The sequence below is a fragment of the Periplaneta americana genome, chromosome 6, assembly GCF_040183065.1.
Source record: "Periplaneta americana isolate PAMFEO1 chromosome 6, P.americana_PAMFEO1_priV1, whole genome shotgun sequence".
Lineage (NCBI taxonomy): Eukaryota > Metazoa > Arthropoda > Insecta > Blattodea > Blattidae > Periplaneta > Periplaneta americana.
In genome coordinates, this window is record NC_091122.1 from 37,144,150 (window position 1) to 37,159,855 (window position 15,706).

The following is a 15,706-nucleotide window of genomic DNA, read 5'->3' on the forward strand; positions in this document are numbered from 1 at the left end:
GATCATGGATTTGAATCTATGCACATATTAAGGCGCATAATTTCCTTGAGATATTCAATTGATTTAAACATAAGAATGTTGGAATAATGTGTGTTCATTATGGATCATGCATGTGAATATATGCACAGTTAAGGAGCAGAATTTCCCTTGATCTATGCAAAATATTAAAGTACACAACCAAATAAACATATACAGCATAATTAATCTTTCATTTTGATTAACGAAAAGGAAATAAATTAATCTATATCATATTTAGTAATATAACCACGACTAGGGTCTTTCATTCTAGAGTTCCAATGCACAAGAGCGAGTATTTTCTCTTCTCTTCCTCATATACTTTGGGTTTCACTTACAAAAATCTGTCATAACCAATCTGAAATCTAGGTAGAACAAGACACAAGTTTTAATATTTAATAGCAATATAAAAACTTACAATTAAATTTAAAACTTGATTAAAAAGTAGTCAAATGAAAGAGAGTAAGTTACAAATGAAGATAAATTTTAAATGAGTGGTATTATGAAAGAAACAAGATCTGAAATGTAAAATGACTCGACTTCACACAAATTATGAAGGCAGAAGGAAATCTGCTTTAAGCCAATTGTGTGCCTCCTTAAACTGTACACTATGTTATACTATGACACTTCCACGATGGTTGTGCTGATAAAATATATTTATAAAATAAAGTCTCTTCATGTATCAATTGGAAATAAAGACAATTATTTCTATGTTTAAAATTCGTAATAGCTATTTTTTTAAGAAAATACATCCTGTAAATTCAGGTCTATAGTACAAATATCACTGCATTAAAATAATACTAAAAGCACCATTAAAATAATCTAGCATGGCAGTTAAGAGCAATTGGTTCTGAATTTGTAATACAAAGTATACCAAAATGTGCATAATGAAGTGTCATCCTGTCTACAGGGACATTTTTCTAGAAACACTTCTCTCTATCCAAACCAATTTCCTGATACGAGACCATCACATTGCACAGAAGCTTTCGCCACTTCATGATTTTCTGGATACACAAGCTCTTGTTCCCATATTTTTCAACAAGTGCTATGATGGAGGCTCACCAGCATCCTGTTTGCCTGAGTTGTGCTTCAGTGTAGATGCAGAGGCACAGTTTTCCGCAGATTCTGCAGAATTCTGGTTTTTCGTGCCATTGGACACGGAACCAGATGCTGCAGCTGCAGCTGCTGCGGCGGCGGCAGCAACTGCGGCGGCATTAGCAAATTCGGCAATGCTAAAAACAAACTGCAGGCAGCCGAACTTGATGTAGGAACCATGATTCAGAAGAGCTGTACCTTCCCATCCTGCTCCACTTCCACCGATCAGGCTTGAGCTGCTAGTCCGACAGCTGCACTTCCGACAGTCCTGACACAGCATATCCATAAACTTTCTACAATTTGCAACTTTGTGGAGAACAAGGCAAATTCCACACGTTTCAAGACGAGAAACAAGTTATAAATTCTTACACTATTTCAGAATCAGTTTTCAATATACAATTTTGTCTTCAGCCAATGAAACAAAAATATTTTACACAAGTATTTTCCATCTTTCATAGTATAAAAGCCTCTGTAAGGAAAGGTAATTTTTCGTCCAACTATATGCTTGAATTGATCAGGTTTTTTCCTTACGTATGATTTTAGAGAAATTTTATGAATTTAACTTACCGTTACACCAGTTGTATATTGATTTTAAACAAGCATTTGATACAATAAATAGGAATTATATATTTGATGCAATGGCAGAATTTGGAATCCCTAGAAAGTTAATTGCCTTAACCAAGATGACCTTAATGAATACACAAAATAAAGTTAAAATACAAAATAAATGATCAGAAAAGTTCATAACTCATAATGGAATTAGACAGGGTGACTCCTTATCAACACTCTTATTTAATATTGGTCTAGAGTGAGTTATTAGAAAGATTGCCATTAATCCAGTGGGAACCATATTTAATAGAATGTTTCAATACTTTGCTTTTGCTGATGATGTAGCTGTATTTGCACGGAATGTGTCATCCTTAAATGATGTCCTCAAACAGATACATAATGAGACAAATGCTTCAAATTTAAATATTAACAGAACAAAGACAAAGTATATGAATAACATAACCACGAGAGACAATACTGTAAAAACTGTTGTCTTAAATGAGGTTACTTTTGAGAAAGTGTCAAGGTTCCGATATCTCGGCTCGATAGTCACCGAGGATAACAACATATTAACTGAAATCAAGGATAAAATAGCCATTGGTAATCGACGCCTCAGAGCATTGATAAAATTATAAGAACCAGATATATCTAAAAAAAAATGAAGGTGAGGATTTATAAAACAATTATTAAACCTACGGTGACTTTTGGAAGCGAAACCTGGACTCTACCTGAACGAGCAATAACCATCTTAAATACGTGGGAAAGGAAAATTTTAAGAAAAATTTATGGCCCTATTTATGATAAGGGAGAGTAGAGAATTAGGACCAATTCTGAACTACAAAAACTATATAAAGATCCAAGTATTGTCACTGATATAAAAATTAGACGGCTGGAGTGGCTGGGCCACATTATCAGAATGGACAATAATAATATTCCTAAAAGATTACTAGATGCCATGCTAAGTGGTAAAAGAAGAGCAGGAAGACCTAAACTACGATGGTTGGATGATGTTCAGGATGATCTAGTTAAAGCAGGAATTAAGAGATGGAGACGGAGAGCCCTAGAGAGGGAAGATTGGGCGGCAATTCTTAAGGAGGTCAAGGCTAAACTAAAAGGGCTGTATGACCACAGATGATGATATGCTTGAATTTTTAATTCTACAATATTCATAATAAGTGAGATAATACTGTAATAAAAAGTTGTTGGTGGAATAAGAAAGAAAGCCTACATTCAAACTCCATTTCTTTTTTTAACAAGACAGAATCAGGAGATTAGAATTACAGATAGTTTCCAAAATCCAGGCAAGATGGGCACGAACTTAGTACACAAGTACCACTGATTAAAACAAAATACTACAAAACATCCCTTTAAGCATGTGTCTGAAATTGTCTGTAAGAATGAAATTTTAGCTTGATCACATTGTTTAGAATATGTGCCCAAAGTATGATTCCCACATTTCAAAGATATTGCATGTATTTCTAACATATAAATACACATACACTAATACTTACAAATGTACTCACGTAGTATGCAAACACAAAAATTAATTTTGTTCCATTCCATTCCATTAATTCAAACCCTGATTTAGATAAACTGAAGTTGAATGTTGTTTCTTATCAATATTAATTGTATTAACTTACTTAAAGAATAAAGTCTAGGAATACATAAATAATATTAAATGTTACGAAGTTAGGTTACTAAAACCCAAAAGTCAAGCAGAACACTGACTTAACAATGTAGATATATATTTAAAACTCAGCAAAACAAAAAAGTGTGGCCAACTACTGCACTGAAACAGACTATCAATTCACAATTTTTCCAGAACTTCTCGTCTTCTTCTTCATAACCATCATAACACATGTTGATGAAGACAGTGGTGATGGTGATGATGATGATGATGACGGTGGTGATGACACTATACAGCATTAGCCAAGAAAGCATACCATACTGTATCATCTCCAAGAAAAACCAATCAATATATATTACAGAAACTTGACCTTTATATCAAGAATTGAACGACGGTAGCAAGAATATAAATGTACTAACACAGCTTCTGTTACTCTACGTAATTTTATTTTGTTTATAATTTTTTACAGTTATCTGGCCCAGGTGTCAGTGTTAAATTTTTATATGGTGTAACTAGCCGAATTTTGATAAAAGTACACAGCCTCTCTCCCCCATTTCTAAATACATGTTATCTCGTAATTAATGTCTGTTTTTTATGCCTGGTAAGTCTGTTAAGACTTTTAATGCTTTTTCATAAGTGTGTGAAATTTTTTAAAAGTATATGTACTGTACATATATACATACATATGCAGTACATTAGATTATGAATTAAAGACAGAATAAAAGAGTAAGAATAAAAAGGGAAAGTTGGAAGAGATAAGAGTGAGCTGGGGAGTAAGGTAATTAGAAGGAAAAGAAAGGGACAGCAAGGGAAGGGAAAAAAGAGGAAGATGAAAAGGAAGCTATGGGATCAGAAAAAATCGTATTTAAATAAAAAAAAAAAAAGTGAAATGTGCTAACAATAATAAATCAATTGAATTTTTTACATTTGTGATGATGTCATATCAAAAGGCAGTAGATACGAGCTTACAATTTTCCCATATCCTGTTTATCACAAACAAAATACCTAAATTTTAGTTTTATTATAATGTATATAAATTAATACTAAATACGTAACACTTCTTTTTCTTAAAGAGAGGTAGGAAACAAACATAGGTGTACATGACAACTATGAGAGTCAGTCAGAAATTATCCAAAATATACAGTAGCTTACATTTTCTATTGAGACTGTACTGCAAGTTACATACACACCACTATACATGACAGCTCTTCCAGCTTTGTACCACAAGTTTCACTTCGATAGTTGAATCTTTTCATTAGTTCTGGTTATATGAACATGACCTCTCTATAAGTTTGCATCTACGAAGGATAGAGAGCAGTGAACCAATTTTTAAGGCTAGAGTTTGTCGACATACACTGTAAACTTGTAGCATAATCAGAGGTGTACTGTAATGTCTATGAATGGATCAACAAGTTCAAAAATGGTTTAGAAAAGTTCAATCATGCAAGAATTGGACGATCATCCATCTTACCTATTGATGACAACAATGAACATGTACAGAACATGATACTTCAGAACAGGTGCGATACTGTTGATGAAGTGGCAAATAAAATACATATCAGTCATGATCCTGCACGGAAAATCAACCACAACGAACTCTACTTTCATAAAGTCTGTGCACAAGAAGTCCTTGAACAACTCTCAGAACTGCACAAACATCAATGGCTCTTGAACCACAACGTTAATGAAGTTAATTCCTTCTTCTAAAGGATCATCACTGGGGATAAAACTCGGATGTCACTTTGGGCCCGAAAGCAAGTGGTAGAGCATCAAATGGAAGCATCCTGAATCACCAGCCAAGAATACAACCAACAGTGGAACAAAATTGATGGCAAAACGTTTCCATTTGTGCAATTCCAAAAGTTATTTAGGAACACACCTTGATAAGACTTTATCGGAGGGGGGGGGGAGGTTATTTTGTGGATGATTTTATATGAAGAACTATAACTGATATTCATGTTTTTTGTCACTTCATTAATAAGTCACGCACTTGTTCCGAAGAATCATATTATGAGCACATTACAATGCTGCCATCAGTAGGTGTAATGGATGAAAGTCAGCTCGTTCTTTATGCTTGACTATACTTACTTACTTACTGACTTTTAAGGAACCTGTAGGTTCATTGCCGCCCTCACATAAGCCCGCCATTGGTCCCTATCCTGAGCAAGATTACTCCACTTTCTACCATCATATTCTACCTCCCTCAAATCCATTTTAATATTATCTTCCCATCTACGTCTCGGCCTCCCCAAAGGTCTTTTTCCTTCCGGCCTCCCAACTAACACTCTATATGCATTTCTGGATTCGCCCATACGTGCTACATGTCCTGCCCATCTCAAACGTCTGGATTTTATGTTCCTAATTATGTCAGGTGAAGTATACAATGCGTGCAGCTCTGCGTTGTGTAACTTTCTCCATTCTCCTGTAACTTCATCCCTCTTAGCCCCAAATATTTTCCTAAGAACCTTATTCTCAAACACCCTTAATCTCTGTTCCTCTCTCAAAGTGAGAGTCCAAGTTTCACAACCATACAGAACAACCGGTAATATAACTGTTTTATAAATTCTAACTTTCAGACTTTTTGACAGAAGACTAGATGACAAAAGCTTCTCAACCGAATAATAACAGGCATTTCCCATATTTATTCTGCGTTTAATTTCCTCCCGAGTGTCATTTATATTTGTTACTGTTGCTCCAAGATATTTGAATTTTTCCACCTCTTCGAAGGATAAATCTCCAATTTTTATAGTTCCATTTCGTACAATATTCTGGTCACGAGACATAATCATATACTTAGTCTTTTCGGGATTTACTTCCAACCCTATCGCTCTACTTGCTTCAACAAGAATTTCCGCGTTTTCCCTAATTGTTTGTGGATTTTCTCCTAACATATTCACGTCATCTGCACAGACAAGAAGCTGATGTAACCCGTTCAATTCCAAACCCTCTGTGTTATCCTGAACTTTCCTAATGGCATATTCTAGAGCGAAGTTAAAAAGTAAAGGTGATAGTGAATCTCCCTGCTTTAGCCTGCAGAGAATGACTGACTATTGACTATTGACTGCTTGACTATTCTCTAAACAATTTTTGAGCTTGTTGATCCTTTCATAGACACTGCTTTTTGGCAGTACAATATTCCTGTGTTGTGCTGAAAGTCTTCCATGTGTGTTGGGCCCTGACATACCTAAAGCCTTTAAAAATTGGATCACAGATCTCTCTTCTTCCTTGGTGCAAACTGACAGGGGAGAGTTCATGTTGATTTAGCCAAAACTAATGAAAGGATTCAACCACGGTGAAACTTTCAGCACAAAGCTGGGAAAGCTGAACACATATGTGATGTGGATGTGCACACAACTTGCAGTACAGTCTTCATAAAAAGTCACACCCATATTCTGGATAATTTTCGATTCACTCTCATACGTAAGAGTAACTAGAGAAGAAACATTCCATCTTTCTGTGAAAATGACTATAACTATTCTTACCTTTCCAGATCGTGCTGTCATGCAAGAAGCTGTGGCTTCTTCATCAGCTTCTTGCATTTTTCTTCGAACACTTCTCCTCTTATCTACAATCTCACGTATTGTCTTTACTAGTGGGTTAAGTTTGGATGGTCCAGGTGGAGGTTGTGGTGGGCCCATTTTCTCAGAAAAATCACAGGAGTAGAGAACATTATCCACTGTTGTTCCATGTTCACTGTAGTTTAATAGTTCGTAATGTTTTGTTGTCTGAAAATACAGAAGAAAATAAAAAAAGTTCTTACATTTAAGTATACTACCTTACACATAATGAAAAAGTTTGAATCCTAGCAAACTTAAATTTTACGATGAAAGAGTAATGGAACGGAGAAAAATTCTCTCCGGTGCCGGGATTTGAACCCGGGTTTTCAGCTCTACGTGCTGATACTTTATCCACTAAGCCACACCGGATACCACCCCGGCGTCGGACAGAATCGTCTCAGATTAAGCTCCAATTCTTGGGTTCCCACTAGTGGCCGCACTCTGCACTACATCATAGATGTCTATGAACGTAGGACCGAAGTCCACACATGTGCTGAGGTGCACTCGTTATGAGTGACTAGTTGGCCGGGATCCGACGGAATAAGCGCCGTCTTAAATCACGAAATGATTTACGCATATTATATAAATGTGGACTTCGGTCCTACGTTCATAGACATGACGTAGTGCAGAGGGCGGCCACTAGAGGGAACCCAAGATTTGGAGCTTAATCTGAGACGATTCTGTCTGACGCCGGGGTGGTATCCAGTGTGGCTTAGTGGATAAAGCATCAGCACGTAGAGCTGAAAACCCGGGTTCAAATCCCGGCGCCGGAGAGAATTTTTCTCCGTTCCATTACTCTTTCATCGTATGATGACGCAGAATATGTGCATGGAAATATCATATGTACCTCGGTACATTAAAATAATATATAAAACTTAAATTTGTTTCATTTTCCTTACAATGTCTATGTGGATACAAGACTAAAATAAATATTAGGAAATAGAGTAAAAACAGTATTTTACACAGAACAAAAATCTTCCTTTAAATCAAATTCTCGCATATCTGAAGAGTAAACCTTGTTGAGTGTTAAGAGAAACCCATTCAAAGCTTAAAGAATGACATATAATACTTTAAATACACGTATTTTAGAGAACATTACATGTTACAAAATAAAACCTACCAGGTAAATTACTAAAACTTGACGAGATTCAACAGAGTAATTAGTATGAAATGTTCCACTTCTACATGAAAGTCGCAATAGCGCATTTTATAAACATTCAGTAAGCAAAGATTACTACCTCATCATAAAATATGGAAGCATGTTTAGGTGAAACAAAATTACAGTGTCCATAATTGACCAACACTACATCCATGTCAGCACCTGAAAGAAAAGAACAAATATTATTAATATGTATTGTACTATTAAATGAAGGGTTTCAAGTCAGATGTGACTATCTAACAATATCACAAATGGAGAGATACTTGTTTTTAAAGTTCTTTGACATCATCAATAAAACAGAAAAATTAAAAGAATTGGTCCTTTTTAATTAAGAATGTTTTAAGATATTCTATTTATATATTTAAACATCATGTATTGCAGTATACAATTAAGTGATAAACTACCACCATAACAGACACATTTTCGTATCAGGTCAGTTATATTGGCTTAGAACAGGGGTGCACAATCCGCGGCTCGCAGGCTGAGGCCTGCGACTACGTTTGCTGGAGCCCGATAGTAAAGTTTCAAACTTAAAATTTAAAATAATATTTGAACAGACTTGTATTATTAATTACTATAAATTACAGCAATCACTAATTATTAAGACATTTATGTAAATTATTTCTTATTGGAGGATGTCTGTGACACTCCAAAAGAACATTTTTTAAAATATTGGCCCGCAGTATTTATAAGATTGAGCACCCCTGGCTTAGAATAAGGTACTGCCAAAATATTTAAATTATTACATTTTCACATCTTAACTTCTGACTAGCAAATTTATTTATTACATCGTTTTATTCCTATAATCGCAACAGTTCTGACTCTGAGTTAACAATAACTGCAGCATTAAATCTGTTTTTCCTCATATTTTAACATAAATGGTTCTTAATTTACCATAAACAAAAAAAGTTACGTTCACCAGAGCAATTATTCCTGAACTGAAGTAGTGGAGTGGATGAAAGGCAATAATAAGGGCTTAGACTTCCCTTTACAGATCATTCAAACACTGCTCAAGCTCCATAATCATTTCGACAATTTGAAGGTGTTCGGATAAAGGGGGTTAAGTTATTTTTTGTGCAAGTGGAGTTTCATTCACCAGGAGAATACACAAGTTAAATTCTACAAGTGGGTGAGCAAAAAAGCAAAATAATATTACCATTTGATGTTTTATTTGTGTAGAAAATCATTTGCAATAATTCAAAACTCATTTTTATGACTTATCTCCTTTTATCCAAATACCATTGAATTATTAAAGTTCTGTATAAACCTAGCTGTTATAACGGAGGTAAAAATGCTTTAGGATAGTCTACTTAGTCTATTGACAAATCACTCTGGCTGCATCGATTAAAACTCTAAATTTTGCAAAACTCTATTGGTTATTTTCTTCAGCACTGTTGCAGATACCTTCCCAGAAATGTTTATTCTTACATTTGAATTACATACTCTGGCCATCAGCTTGGAATATTTTCAAGGACAAGGAAATAGCTATGCTTGCTTGAAAATAATGATTCTATTATCTACTACTCCATATTTATAAAACATAACTCTGTGATGTTTGGTCAGAACATGATAACTCCAAAAATGGCCCTTTTTTCAGCTGAAAGTGCAGTCCAATATAAAATAGTTCTCTTTCGTTTAGTATAGCCATGATATCTCCATCTAATCTCATATTATTTTCATTCACATTTGTATGTAAATATAATTATGATTTGTATAGGAAAAGTGAAAATAAAAATGCTTGTATCTCAAAACAGATTTTTTGGTGTTATGTTTTGACCAAACACCACAGAACTCTGCTTAATGCTCATTCTATGAGTAGTAGTAGTATTAGCACACCCAACTATGCTAGTAACAACAGGTAGTTCCTTAAATGCACATGATAAAAAATCCACCACCTTCTCAACCCCAAGATTGGAGAGCAAGAGAATGAACAGTACTGAATTCACACTGACGTCAATTTAACAAGACAACGAACTTCCATCAGGCACAAAGGATATCCCAGTGTGGATTTTAGCACACAACCTAGTTTCTGGTACCTTCAAAACCACTACCATCTGTTGCATGAAATGTTTATTTCTAAATTTTTACAGTACTTACCCGTCCCAACTGTAAGTGTTCGGTAAGGCATAGAACACGGTAATCCTCGACCCGTAAGAGGGCACAGAATTGCCCTGGCCTGTACAGTGTGTGGTTCATGATGAAGAGCAGCTGCTGACGGAGAGCTCAAGGAGCCAGGTGGAGATGTAGATGTGGTACTGGAAGTACTAGAAGATAATGAAGGAAAGGAGTTTGTCGGTGGTGAAGGCGATGGTTGTGGAGTGGGTGAAGTACAAGGAGTTGTAGGACTTGGGAGAAGTTGTTGTAACCTTTGATATGCCAGCAGATGTATTAATCTCTCGTCTAATTTGCTCAGTTCAGAGTCTAAAGAAAGAAAGAAAAAAAAAATCAGATTAAAAGAATGACATGAATTTCGCACTCAAACTCTCCAGCATAGGTATGTCTTATTACCTAGAATGGAGAAAAACTTGGTCACTTCACTACCTATACAAAATCAAAGTACACTAAAATAAATAAATAAATAAATAAATATATATATATATATATATATTCAGGATTCTACAGCTACTGCCGTCTTCCTGTGCCAATCCTCCAAAGCCTTTTGTCTTGTGCGACTTCAGTCCTCAACCCCCTCTTGTGCGTGACCTCCATTACTTCGTTGTCCCAAGTTCTTTTTGGTCTACCTCTTTCCTCTTCTTCCTGGAGGTTTCCACTGGTAAATTTGTTTAAGCCATCTATTTTCGCCCATTCTTATCAGATGAACAAACCACTTCAAACTCTTATTTTCTATTCTATTTAACACTGTCTCTTTAGCATCCATTTTATGCCTAATTTCTTCATTTTTAATGTGGTCCAAGTGGGAGAGACTAGCACTTTGTCTCAAATAATCCATTTCTACGGCCAAAATTCTTTTTCTATAATATGCATTCGTTACCCATATTTCACTTCCGTAGTTTAATACAGATTCAACTAACATTTTACCAATATATTTTTTTGGTATCCTTCCAAAGATGTTTGTCCCACCATATAGAATTTAAACAAGTTATAATTTTTTTACTTTGTTCAATTCGGTTTTTTATTTCCTCTTCGCCAATACCTTCTGCTTTAGTTATAATTGTACCTAGATATTTTGCCTGGTTAACTTGTTTAATTTCAATTTCATCATCTATATCAATATTATCACTACTTTTAGTATTAATGGCCAAATATTGTTTTTTTTTTTTTATAATTTATAGAAAAACCCCAGGATTCATAAAATTTGTTTAATGTTTTGACCATAAATTCTAAATCAAAAAGATCTTGGGCGATCACTACTTGATCGTCTCATCTATGTCTCAGTCTCCCCAAAGGCCTTTTTCCCTCTGGCCTCCCAGGTAACACTCTACATGCATTTCTGGATTCGCCCATACATGCTACATGCCCTGCCCATCTCAAACGTTTGGATTTAATATTCATAATTCTGCCACTATTTGCTTACTTATAAAAAACAATTATTTAAAGATATAATCATGATAAATAATACATTTCATAAAGTGATAACAAAAAAAACTATTACATTCATTGAGAGTAACATTATACAAAGTACAATCAACTCCCTATAATTCGCGGTAATTAATGCACGAACTTCCGCGAAATATCGAAAATAGCAAATTATCCGCGAAATTTTTTATTATTATTATTATTATTATTATTATTATTATTATTATTATTATTATTATTATTATTATTATTATTTGAAGTCCAGTAAAAGGTAGTCTGACAGGTTTAATTACTAAAATACACTTCAAAATCAAATGCAAAGTGTGAAAAAGTGCAAAACATTTTGAAACATTACATTATCTCCTGGCTTAGTTGTCTCATGAGTGATGCCTTATTGGTGTCAGTGATGAGGTTCAAATCTATCTTCAGACAGCTGACTAAACAACATATTATTATGCAGTACTGCAGTGGAATAGAATCTTATAACAAGGAACGCAAATTTTACAAAATATCATGACACTTTAGTTTAACAAAAATGTCTTTTTTTTTTTCCTTAGAGGAGTGTTAATTTTTTCTGATTTTAGAACAAATCTAATTCGGAGATAATTACATATTCAGTAAATAAATGAGATAAAGCAGAATCAAAAAGAAAAATACTGGAGTAGTTAAGACTACTCGTAACTCTCACATATTCACTGTCCTAGTATTTTCAATATTATCAGAATAAGGAATGCCATTATCTTTGAATTAAAAGAAAAACGAAAAACCTATGAAACTCGTAATAACACTAATGCTTAACTCATTACAAAATGAAGTCATGTACTATTAACCTTCACACAAAACAATGATCCTTCACAGCCACATCTTTAAAGTACTGCATGCAACCAAACAGGAACATAAATAATATGATGGTGACGGTGTCGTGTATAGTTCCTGGGGTAGCTCAGTCGGTAGAGCATTCGCGTGCTAAGCAAAAGGTCCCGGGATCGATACCCGGCCCCGGAACAATTTTTCCTTGAAATTATTCAAACCTGCTTTACAGGGAGCTACTACCTGAAAGCCAGATTTGTATAATAAATAATATAACTCACCAACAGATCCACCCAGCATCGCTTGAAGTTGTGCACAGAGATTTGCGACAGCTGATGAATTGGGAAGTGTGGTAATGGAAGCCTTATTTGAAAACGAGTTGACTACAAGATTTGATGTTGGACTGCCCTTTCCTATAAAAACATAAAACATGCTTTCAGTATGTACAAGACATTCTAAGACACTTTAAAATAGCAGAGAAGGAGTTACTACCATAAAACCTTCTAGAAATAGTTCTTAGAAACTAGAGCACTAAATATTTCGTTACTTTAAAGCAGCATACATGTTTTTTTTTGTAATGAGAAATATCTAAAATAATGATAGTAACAGTAAGCAACAAAAGTATATATATATATAAAGCGCGCGCGCGCACGCACGCACGCACACACACAAACACCCCCCCCCCCCCTCGCGAGCTCGCGAATTTTTTCCACCTCTTCAAAATTTTGTTTTCATTTCGTACTATGTTCTGGTCACGAGGCATAATCATATACTTTGTCTTTTCTGGATTTACTTCCAAACCTATCTCATTACTTGCTTAAAGTGAAATTTCTGTGTTTTCCCCAAGAGTTTGTGGATTTTCTCCTAACATATTCACGTCCTCCACATAAACAAGCAGCTGATGTAACCCGTTCATTAATTACACAATTACAAAAAAATATGATGCTTTCAGATAATTAAGTCTGAATATTAATAATATACATTTTGCAAGATCTATTTCACCTGTGGCTCTTAAGGTCACAAGTTTCGTTCCTGAAGAAGCCATGGAAGTCTGCTGTGTTGTAGCAACTACAGCAAGTTTTCCCAGCTGTGGACGAACTACTGATGTCAGAGGACAACCATGTCGTGGTTGCAGGATTGATGTTGAGCTAACAACAAAGGAAACAACACTGTATAAGCACTATGCTGTCACAAAATTCTAAAGATAATGCTTATCAGGTACATTAATATGTAGGATTTAGCACAGAGAGTAAGATTTTAGTGCAAACAAATATTTGTTTCCAAAAATATACTTTACATCACAAATCTCAGAACAATCTTTTCAATATCTTAAAAGCCAAGTGTAAATACCACTATGTATTAAAAATTAAAGTAATTTGTATTTCTGACCTCTAGTATATTTAACATGACATTAGAAATATAAGCCTATAGGATGGTTTATATGTATACAGTTCATGTAATACAATTAACGTAATGAAATATTTTAACATATTCATTAGACTCTAATGACAAATCGTCAGCTTACAAGCAAAACACATTAAGTCTAAAATATTATCTCTGAAAAAAAGGTATTTTGAAACCACTTGACAAAACTGAATCCTCAAAATATTATTTTTAATAAGTTGTTTCTCTTTATGTGTATTTAATTTTCTAATTCTAAGTTTATACATATACATTATGTACATTATATACGTCTTTTTCTCAGAAGTAATATTTTTGACTTAATGTATTTTGCCTGTAAACTGACGAAATGAAGATATCACTATTTGAAAAACTGTGTAATAGCTTTCTATACCAAATAAAATTAAGTAATTAATTCATTACAGGGACATAAAAAATGAATAATGAACTAATGAAAGGAATAACTAAGTAAATCTATGTCCAAATACATGTACAAAACTTAAATTTTAAATTTTGAAAAATGTATGTCATTTTGGACGTAGGTACATGTTTACCAGTAATTCTTAGGATGATGATAAAGCAAAACGCAGGAATATATTTTTATTGGTCAGACACAACATATGGTACCAGTACATATCACGTTTGCTACTGATCAACGATTTGTGGGTTCAATTCTGACCACGCCTATACCATCGTTACCTTCGAAAGGGAAGAAAAGCTGAAAGGTCTGGGTAGTTGTTTTGAAGATAAAGAAACCTATTCCTAAATGAAAGGATTCTAAGCAAAATTTACTCGCTATTTCTTGCCCACATCTAAATAAAACTCTGCTAGTCATCATTCTATCATATCAGTCATCTATCCACCTTGTAGGTGCTTCATTTCAGAAATGAAATCTTTACACAGCTAGACTAGCAGAGTCCAGGAAAGTTGAAATAACTGTATCTGAGAGTAATAGAAACCAACCAATGACACATTTAAGTCACTGTATTACAAGATAAAGGTATCCCCTTTACATGCAATGGAGGGCATGAAGGTAAACTCCAGGGTCATTCAGGAAGTTTTGGCAATGAGAAAAATTCTATCACCACTTGGTAATGGACCCCGTTTTTTCAGTCTGCAGCCAGTTGTGCTACCAACTGAGCTACTTACGCATATTTTCCATTAAATTATACATAATTTATTAAATAACACCTACCACGCAAAACAACTTCTGGAAAAAAAATTTAAGTTTCAAATGATAAAATTATGTGTAAGGAAAGAATGAAAATGAAGGCAGACGAAATATCTTTTAACATGGAGGCAGGAACAATGATTCTGCAAAATCAATTCTATAGTTAGTTGGTAAATAACTAGAACATCTTGTAAGAAGTTTTCACCCCATAAATCACTTACAGAAACAAATTTTTTCGAAACTTCTACAATAAATAGTAAGAGAACATGAGTATTGTAAAAATAATATACCTGAAAACAAGTCGTTCTATGGTAACAGGCTTCTACAAAATTTAATTCATATATTTTTGACAGACTACAAACTCGTTCTTCTATTACATACAAACATGTAACAAATAACAAAAACACGTTCCATGCATGAATGTGATTCTATTGGCACAATGTTTATTCGTAAGTTAAATAATTCATAGATTCATTCATTTAGAACAGACACAGACTATGCAGTTATCTTATAATCTTTCTCTTACAGTATGATAAACATTTAAATATAACAAAAAAATTTTAACTTACACTGGAAAAAATATATATATGCGAATTAATAAATTTAGTAATATTAAACATTGAAGAAATATTTCATAGGACGACAAAGGAAGAGATGGCAAGAAAATGTGAAGATGAAACAGGCTTTAGACACCTTGAAAGATGAGAATGATGATATTTTAGAGACAAAGAAGTAGATCTATTCATTTTCTGTGAAGAAACACTGTTTTTCCTTATTCAAAAAAG

At 34.2% G+C, this 15,706-nt stretch overlaps 1 protein-coding gene and 1 non-coding gene across 2 annotated transcripts in view; one reads left to right on the forward strand and one right to left on the reverse strand.

Moving 5' to 3' along the window:
• Positions 1-521: 521 nt before the first annotated feature.
• The window catches only part of LOC138701216 (PHD finger protein 12), a 44,724-nt gene continuing 29,539 nt past the window's right edge, over positions 522-15,706 (reverse strand). Inside the window, exons 11-16 of the mRNA XM_069827885.1 lie at positions 13,352-13,497; positions 12,631-12,762; positions 10,100-10,423; positions 8,082-8,164; positions 6,769-7,011; positions 522-1,378 (exon numbers count right to left, since the gene is read on the reverse strand). Coding sequence (XP_069683986.1) covers positions 1,061-1,378; positions 6,769-7,011; positions 8,082-8,164; positions 10,100-10,423; positions 12,631-12,762; positions 13,352-13,497 — 1,246 coding nt within the window. The 3' untranslated portion in view covers positions 522-1,060. The remainder of the gene's footprint in view (positions 1,379-6,768; positions 7,012-8,081; positions 8,165-10,099; positions 10,424-12,630; positions 12,763-13,351; positions 13,498-15,706) is intronic.
• Positions 12,471-12,544, forward strand: TRNAS-GCU (transfer RNA serine (anticodon GCU)). The gene has a single exon. It is a non-coding gene; the product is annotated as a tRNA-Ser (tRNA).